The sequence below is a fragment of the Patagioenas fasciata genome, chromosome 2 (genome assembly GCF_037038585.1).
Source record: "Patagioenas fasciata isolate bPatFas1 chromosome 2, bPatFas1.hap1, whole genome shotgun sequence".
NCBI lineage: Eukaryota > Metazoa > Chordata > Aves > Columbiformes > Columbidae > Patagioenas > Patagioenas fasciata.
Window position 1 is genome coordinate 121063923 of NC_092521.1, and position 9500 is coordinate 121073422.

At 47.3% G+C, this 9500-nt stretch overlaps 1 protein-coding gene across 1 annotated transcript; it reads right to left on the reverse strand.

Annotated features, from left to right (window-relative positions):
- Positions 1–247: 247 nt before the first annotated feature.
- On the reverse strand, positions 248–8548 carry LOC136097747 (trafficking kinesin-binding protein 1-like). Its single transcript, XM_071805508.1, has 5 exons — positions 8508–8548; positions 8216–8262; positions 7033–7158; positions 4363–4465; positions 248–1037 (listed from the first exon to the last, which is right to left on the reverse strand). Exons 1-5 carry the CDS (start codon positions 8546–8548, stop codon positions 248–250), a joined length of 1107 nt encoding a protein of 368 aa, XP_071661609.1.
- Positions 8549–9500: the final 952 nt, after the last annotated feature.

Consider the following 9500-nt stretch of genomic DNA (forward strand, 5'->3'; position numbering starts at 1 on the left):
TTACTACAGAAATCATAACACAGAGCCTTTTGCACTCAATTGAACAGGAAAATAATCCAATTAGTCACAATAGATCTGGTACATATTTACAGATTTTATACAAAGTTTACACTTTTCTCCCATTAGGCACAAAGTTGATTTGTCAAACTCAAGAGGCAATGAAGGGATGGTGGGGAAAGGAAAGAGGATCGGAGAAAGAACCCCGAGTACTTTTATTTAAAAAGACTAGCTGTAAAAATAAAGTCCTTCATCGTAAGCTAGTTAGCTTCGGGAGCTTGGTTCCCATGAGGATCCCCGAAGTGAGAGACGTCGGGCCTTTCATCTGCATGCTGGAACCCACCATGGTGGGGAAGCTCCGATTCCTTCGGATGCCAGTGTTCAGCTGGATGGCACTGGTCACGGCGGGGCAGCCCAAAGGGAGACCGTCTGGCGCCAGGCCTCCAGGAACAAGGGCCCTCACTGGTCCTTGTGCCCCACAGAGAAGAGGTCCCTGGTCATCAGTTAAAGGAGGAGCTGACGTTTGCCCTGCACTCACGACTTTGGCGATACCAAACCTCTTGACTTTGTCCACGAGATTAAGGTTGGAAACAGACACGTCAGTCTGGCTCTCACTGTTCCTGATGTTCTTTTTGTTCCTCACCTCTTTCAAGATTGAACTAGCAGGCTTCGAAGCCAAGAAGTTGTCGTAAGGTGGGCTGGTGCACTGGAACTCAAAAGATGGAGGGGAGGAAGAAGGTGTCTGCATAGGTGAGTTGGGTGGAGTGGAAGGAATGATCGCCATTTTAGGGGGGTATGCGTTCAGGAGGGTGCCTTTGCTGGCTCTGTCCCAGCTCTGCGGATTGTACACTGCTGCTGAGATGCCCCTTTCCTTCAGCAGCCACACCAGCCCCAGAGACGTGCTCATCGTCGTTGTGGATTCCCGGAGGTTAGTGAAGGATTCGGCCAAGCTCAGACGCCGAGGAGTACAGGGAGTAGCCACTGGGGTGCCTTTCAAATTGCCAATGCTGCCACAAGCTGGAGCAGGTGCTGCGTTAAGGCTGAAAACAAAAGAGCAGGCAAATTATTCTCTACACTAGGGAATGAAAACGTATTACAAACCAGATTTTTTAACCCTGAACAGGGTCTTCTGTCCATTTTGAGAGAAAACTCACAGCTCCCAGGTCCTCGGAAACGTGATGACACGTGCAAAAAACACCGTCTCTTACAAAACTCATCTCTCTGCTTTGGATACTTCACCCCCCAGTCTCATGGGATTAGTGCATTCCCCAACACCATCACATTTCTTCTGAGAAACTATTACATGGACAGGTTTGTGATCAACACCTTCTGTTTTCCTCCTTGATCTACTGGGTTGTCACAACTCCCAGTGGCTTCCACGAGACAAGGAAACCGGGGAGAAATTTCACGGATGGTATAAGCAAAGTATAAGCAAGATTTACTTTTTAGTGTCACTTGTGAGCACACAAAACCACTAGTCCTTCTAGTGGTGCTGGGTGACAGCAGAGAGAGCAGCAAGGGAGGAGGGGAACCTATTTGCTACAAAACCAGTTGTAGCAAAGCTGCTGGAAGCTGCCACGGTCACCAACACGCACTTCTGTAAGGTCAAACCCTTCTTCTTCTCTTGTATTGGCTTTCATTTATGGGGAAAGGGATGGGGGAATCTGTCTTTTGATGGAGACGTGCAGTGGTGTGAGTAATCATCCAAAGAAACGAGAAAATACAGTCAAGCTCTTGGTTGTTAATTGGTCAACAGGTTACTGATAATTTAGCAGCAAACCAAATAGTACAAAGTGCCATCCTACTGTTAATTAGGTAAAACATAATTTTCTATAGTTTGAAACGTGGCTAAATTGCTCTCCAATTCTAGTTCTTTCTTCTCAAAATAAACTCTGTACAGGCAGCTGACAAGAAAATATTAAATGGGCAATAATCTGCACATTTACAAGTGGCAGGCATTACATACTTATGTTTAGTGCCTACCTACTGCATTTTGTTTCCTTAAGCACACTACTGCTAGTTATTAGAGGCTGGGACTTCTTGAGGTGTATCAAATAACATTAATTCTGACTATTCTCTTCCCATAAGCTGATCATTTGAATGAAGACAGTTTCAACACAGCACCTACTTCCAAAGAATTGCAAACACAAAGAGGATGTGCCAAATCCCTTGTGCCACAATATGAGATCTCATGGACACTGAGCTTTGAGTGTTTCTGGCACTGCAGTGGCAACCTTAGAAAACTTGTTCCTTATAGGTCAGACCAGCTACAGCATGTTTATCTATGCAACTCTAAACTTACGTTGGATTCTCTGTACCAAGAAATGCACCAAAAAGCCACACTGAGACCCCAATGAATAAACTGTATCCTTTGTGCCCATAAGGACAAAAGGGCCTAAATGATGTCTTGACTGGAATTTGCAGTCCCATTTCACCTTACATCAATGAACTCTGGAAAGCCAAGACTCACTTAGACATCCTGGAATGTTTTGTTCTGAACCAGTTTCTGATGAGTTTCAAACTTTGTCTAAGGGTATACAGCACGCAGCTGACAGGAGCTAACGTAACACTCTAAACATTTGTCCAGTGGTCTTCTAGAAATCAGCAGTACTTTAAGGCACATCTTTAATTAAGGAAATATTAGCCTGATGTTATGAAGTCTCAAGTCATGTATTCTTTCCATGGCTAAATAGGATCTCGCCAATATGGTCTCTAGAGAAATGCAGAACAACTTCCACCAAAAACAAGTGAAACTGCCCAAGAATTTTTACCCTGCAGTTGCAATTCAACAAGAGTAATCCCATATATAGCCATCTGTGATCTGCACAGAAACACGTGTTTGAGAAAACTAGGATTAAGAGTGGTGTAATTGGAAAAGCAGCCTTGCTAAGTGGCTCTGGAAATGATCTTCTTGCACCCTCCAGTGTGCTGTGGCTGTCAGTGCATGTGGTAGGTGTGCTAAGCAAGTTCTCCTCAGGTCCTCTGCATTCTGCCCAGACTGAATCTGTGGCAGAGGAGAAGGGCTCCTCGTAGAAGAGCTCAGCAGGTCACACATGCCACTGCAGCAGCACACAGACACACACTCTGAAGACAAGGCTGAGCAGAAAGGAGACGTTAGATCTCAGTTCTTCTCTTAAGCATCGATTAAAGCTGGACCTTCAGAGCTCTGATTTCAGCTCATGGCAAAACTAAAGAGCAGTGACAGCCACTGATTTGCATCTCCCACACTGGCTAAGCACAGAAGTTCAGAAGTCTTGAAGAGCATGAGGGAGGAAAAATTAAGAGAACTTACTGTGTGAACTGACTTTCTACAGACTATGGCTAAGCACATTTTAGAAACCCAGCCACAGGGTGTTAATTATCAGGCTTCTAAGATGTCCTAGTCACAAGATGAAAACTACAGCATTCCAATGGCTTAACAACTCCAACAACTTCATTCTCTCCAGCTCCAGATTTCAGCTGCACAGATATTTAGATTAATATTTCCACTAATTTGTCAGCACTGGTACACACTACAGCACAATTTAAAACAACAACAACAAAGGGCACCCCGGCAAGAAAGCAGTTATCTAGGTGTTGCTTTTTTTCCTTATTTGATCATTTTGGTATTGCTGTAACTGGGAAATATTTTCCCCATCAAACTGATCAACACTGCAGAGCAGCCTGGACACACCACAGAAACAGACTCAAATTGGCCCCAGCAACTCAGCCCAGTGACAGTTTCAGAGTTCGATTGAGAAAAGAAACAAATCAAGGAGCACCTCATGTAGCTGCATGAAACGTAGTCAGGTTAGAGCATCCCCTGGGTTAGAGGCTACTGCTACTGCCAACTGCTACTAGTAAGCCAGTTCATCAGTTTCAGCCTTGCTACTATGAACTCATTTTCAACAATTCCACCAAGGAACAAAGTAGATGGCTCCCTCCTTTGGATTAAGGCGTATTTCTTCCTCCATTCCTCATGTACTTCCTGGATTTCTTTACCTGCACATCCCTTCTTGTTCTGTACCAAAGATAAAGATTTTGTCTTCCCTGGAAAAATCTCATATTTTTTGTGACAAACCATATTCTGTGCATTCACACATGAGAACTACAACTAGTTTTGGACCAAGGGTAGTTTGGATTTGGAAGCTAACTTAGTTATGTCTGATCCCGCAAGACAAAATTTCAGATATTTTGGTTGGCTTCCTAAAGCTTTGCACATGGCCCTCAAATAAAATCAGGTTGAAGTAACGCAAAATGGGAGGAATATTTGGGGGTGTAATTCACTAATGTGGCTAACGCTTTTGCTTATGCCACTACTTAGTATTTCCCTGCAGGAAAAACACTGACAGAGCCGAAGGTTTTGCCACCACGGGAAACCCTTACCTTGGTGTGACTCGTGTGAGTTCATCAGAAGGGTGCAGAATGCGGCAGGTGGTGAAGGTGAAGGTGGAGTTGGTTTGTGACATGCACTTCCCAGGATGAGGTACTAAATTAAAAAAAAGAAATTCTTTGCATTTTACACAAAAAAAGGGAAAACCAAACTTCTGTGTGCTGATAAGGCAGATGCAAAAAGTGATGAGGTACCTCGGACTGGATCAATGCAAGAAAAGTGAAATACACAAGCTACAGAGTTCCAAAAATCACTTGTTCTCCAAAAGAAAACAAACACACCCAGGGCTCAATGGCCAGTGCTAAAAGGGTCTGCTGAAACTTCCCCATCATTACTAACACCACAAGTAAGTCTTGTTCAGCTATATTCATGGTGTATCCACTTGAAAGGACTGAGTTACACACCAAACCCACGTGTTTGTAGTGAACAGTCAACAGTGCTAAAACTGAAAGAGCAACACCACCAACATATTTCACCTTGCTGGCTTATTTACTTGATATTGTGAAGTGCATTTGAAAGTTCTGCTGACATCCACGAAACATTGAATAAACAGAGCATTCCCTGCTGTGTGGTGAGCCGGGCATTCATTCGGGAGGGGACAAGGAAAGTCCCCTAAACGGAGCAGAAGATGATCCTAAGCAGGAGAAAGCATCAGAGCAGCCCAGCCCCAGAGTGTGGAAAGGGAACGGGTCACTCCCAAGCATGGCAGAAGCAGCCTGAGTCAGGTATTGCCTGCCAGCACGGAGAGAAGTGGGGAGATAGTGCCCAGCCTGGGCACAAAGCAGGGCAGCGAGCCCCACGCTTGTGAGCAGCCAGGGATCCCCACCTGTGCAAAACTGGGGACTCTGACCAGACAGCACCCTCACAGCCGGTCCTGCCTGCGGGCTCCAAAGGGTCTTCTGCTTGCATTTCCTTTCTGCACCCCAGGTAACCCCCCCTGTGGCTCCTGGGTCTGCTTCAGCAGCTGGTTGTCACACCTAAGGAATTCCCTGAACTGAAAAAGGAGGTTATTTTGCCTCGCATAATTCACAGAATTTCTGAATAGGTGCATTAATAAGAAACAGAATGCATTTTTGACATCCTGAAGAGCAGGTGCTCACCCAAAGACACAGGTATCTCTGGAGCAACTTTTGCAGCAGTTAACAGTTAAAAACAATGCATAGAAAATAATACCTAGGAAATATTTGTACTAAACTAGAATGCTACCAATATCAGGGAGACTTGGAAAAAAAACCATAGCAAAATTATTATACCAAGGGAATAATAGCATTGTGAGGAGTTATTGCAAACAGCAGCTGGGAGACCAGACAACACTGCAGGAACCTGCAAGGAAAGGGAGACTTCAGCAAACGGTAACAGTGAATTTTATTCTGTAGTAACACCAAAACTCTCATTTTGGTAGATCACATCTTGAAAACATGCAGTTGCTTTTCTTCGTGCATTTCTCCTCCTCTCAAGCTCTGTCCAGCCAAGCAGTTTCCAAGCCACCAAGTCTGGCATTTCTTGGTTTCTTTCCAAACATCATGAGTCTCTAAACACCTGAATTGTCTCTCAGTTTCGAATATTGCAGACAGGAAAACAGTCCAGAGTGCCCATTACTTTCCAAAACTTTCAACAATTTTATTATTTTATTTTATTTTATTTTATTTTATTTTATTTTATTTTAATTTATTTTATTTTAATTTATTTATTTATCTATTTATTTGAGGAAAACACAAATTTAACTGAAAAGACAAACATTTCCTACCAAAGTAATACTTCTTTTAAAGTGAGTTGGAAGAAAACTCCGTTTCTGATTCACTTTCCTTTAACGACAGGAACATTCCAACAACATTTCCAGGGTTTCTATCCCGGGCTCATTTGTTGAAGGATGCAATCTTGTAACACTGCAGAGGTGTTGGGAGTGGGTGATGTTACAAATGCAGCTGGGTTGCTGGAGAACGCTCTCCTGGCTGGAGCCCTCAGGCCTGGCTCAGAGCTCGTCGTGCAGATATCGAGGCCTGGGAGAGCACAACGATGCTGCGCTAGACTGCGCTGTTCTCTTCTGCACCTTCAAATGAGTCGAATAAAGGTGTGACTATTTGACTGAAATGCCACAAGGCTTTTAGCTCCAATTTCAAGGACACAGAACACAAAGGATACAAGTGGAAACAGCATTGTGCTTTATTTTTTTGCAGCCTGGCAAAGGCAAGTCACAGAGCTGTAAGAGCAACAGCAGGAAGACAGGCCAAGCCGTCCTATTCCCTGAAGAATCAGAACGTGAAGAATGAGGATCAGAACCCACCACACACAAAAGAAGAAGAAGAAGAGAAGTTGAGTGGTACCATGGGTTCTTTTCCAAAGCGTGACACGCAGCAATGACAAGCGGACCTTTGGAGTTGGGCAGGAACTGAGGGCAAAGGGCTCAGAGGAGCCCTGAACAGGGGCTGTGCTCAATGCGACAGAGGTTGAGAAGCAACACCCGGGAGCACCCTCGGGGCCCGCCCTGGGAGGCCGTGGAGACCCCCGGGAGCACCCTTGGAGCTCAAACCTGGGCGGCTTTGATGGACCCCGGGAGCAGCCTCGGGGCTCAACCTGGTAGTCCGTGGAGGACGTCTGGGAGCACCCTCGGAGCTCAACCTGGGAGGCCATGGTGGACCCCGGGAGCACCCTGGGGGCTCAACCTGGGAGTCCAAGAAGTTCCTCCCCCCGGATGCGGGGCACGAGGGCCACCTTCGTGGAGCAGGAGCAGCAGGAACCCAGCCACAACGGCCCAAAGGTGGCCCAGGGCCGAGGAGCCGTGCTCACTGCTGCAGAGGAAGGCAAAAAACCCCACGGAGACACTTTACAGTCACGTGGGGGAAAAAAAGCCTTCCTCCCCCAGCTGCAGGACACGAGAGGCCATCTTCGTGGTGCATGAGCAGCAGGCAGGAACCGAGCCAAAAGGGACCAGAGGAGCTCTGCAAAGTGGTCATGCTCCATGCTGCAGAGGAAGGCAAAAAACCCCCGGGGACCAGGGCCAATCTGCCCCGGGGGAAAAAATTCCTTCCTGACCCCAGTGCTGGCGATCGGCTGTTCCCTGAGCATGGGAGCAAGACCTGGCTCCTTGGCCCACAGGCTGGTCGTGCTGCCCAGGAGATGCCCAAGCTCTATTCTCCCTTGACCTGAAGCCCTCTCAGGGGCTTCCAAGAGCTCCCACTTCTTATGGCTGCTGACTCTGCCTTCCCGAGGGATGAGGATGCTGAGCTCTGCAGTGCTCCTCAAGAAAGCATTCCCTTGGTCTTGCCACTACTAGGCAGCCCACAAGGATTTCTGTCCCCCAAATAAGCTTGGAAGGTGGCCCTGCCAGGAGCTGGCCTTGCAGTGGAGAACCTCCAGCAGCCTCTTCCAGGACTTCCTCCATCTGTCCCCATCAAGAGGTGCCACCAGCTCCTCAAGGACTTCTTGCTTGTCTGCGGGCTGCCCCCAGCCCAGCTCTGGCAGAGCGAGGCTGTGCCCTCCTCTACTGCCCCGGAGCATTGTGACCTCAGCGTTGCTGGGTGGTGGCCCAGTGACATGGGGATGACAGAGCCAAACATGTGCAGCCCTGCCCACCACAGCCCCGCCCACCACAGCCCCGCCCAGCACCCTTTGCAGGAAGCCTTAGGGCTACTGCTGGCCCCGAGGCAGTCCCGGTGCCCAGGAGGCCCAGGGGACTGTCCCTGCCCTTGGTGGCCGTGCGCTGGGCACAGCTGCTGGGCGTCTCTGATGCTTCCTCTGCCGCTTGGTTCCCCAGGAAAAACCTCCTGCTGTTCCTCTTGTCTTGGGTTGTGGCAGAAGCCAGCTGTGCTCCCCCAGTGACTATTGCCTGTCTGAACCAGAGCTTACATCCGTGAGGCCCCACAGCAAGGGGCACCAGGTTCACAAAGACTTTTCTGAGGGGATAAGAGGGGCTGGTTTCAGCAGCCGCAACCTGGTGGAATGTCAAAGTTTAACCAGAGCCATAGGCTGGGCTGCACGGTGCCAACAGAGCACTATGGGAATGAGACAGGCTTTGAGAAACAAGTGAGCAGAGGTGACAGTGGTGTGGTGGAATGATCGCTCATGTTCAAAACTAGAACATTTGGATCTATTCCCAAGGCACAGCCAGGCAGATGATGAGGTTTGTGGGGGTTCTTACCTGTAACTGCCCTTCTCCAGCAGGACAGAGGCATCTTTCATTGCTTGGCACACATTAAACAGGTTTACACCACATGGCTGCTCACAAGAGCCGCAGGCAAGAGGAGCCTCATGGCCCGTCCGTCATGCTGGAAAATTCCTACCCTGTGAGCGAGGCCATGGTCCTGGGTGATCTTGTGGCTTTATTGATCTTGCAGTTATCAGGGTTGGGACTTTCTGTATCTCTAACAGGTGAATCACTTCCAAGAAACCATTCCCAAGCACAAAATAATGGTTACACCCCTGCAACCACCGCCACCATTTCCTTTGAGCAAGCGTTCACTCAGTTCAAATTACAGAAATGCCCAATACAGAAAAGGTTAGTTCACCTGTGAAATGTGTTTTCTCCTTGTGATGCTATTGCACCAAATTTTGTCTGGTTTTGAGACGTATAAAGGAAAACATTTCCTTTCCTTACAATCTCACCCTGAACATTACGTTTGTACGTAATCATGTCTGCTTCCTTTCCTGGATGCCAGAAAGTTTCAGATAAAACTTGGTTGAATTTCTTTTTACAGTCACTGCACGCACCAGTTTTGATATTTAAGGGACAACAGTGCTGTAAAATGGGTCAGGGGAATAAACAGACTTGCAAGTGACCCACCTGGCATCCAAACAAGAATTCAAAAGAGACATGATTTAATCTGTCTCTCTTTTTTTTTTCCTCTCCCGTATCCCCATCCCGAAGGCCTCAGCCAGTCAGTACAGGGAAACTGGGAGCCCTCTTCTGACTTCACATTGAAATAGCTACCAAATAAAGAAGTCAGAAGCTACAGGCCTAACCTCTGCCTGAAGAGCCCTTCTCTAGAGCCTAAAACTCAGCTCAGGTCTAACACGTTTTTTCAGATGCCACTAAGATACAAACTTGTAGCCGCAGGGGACATCTCCTCTTCATTCTTATCGCTCATAGGAGTACCAGTTCGTGGGAAATCCCAGTGGTCATCAAGGTAAGAGT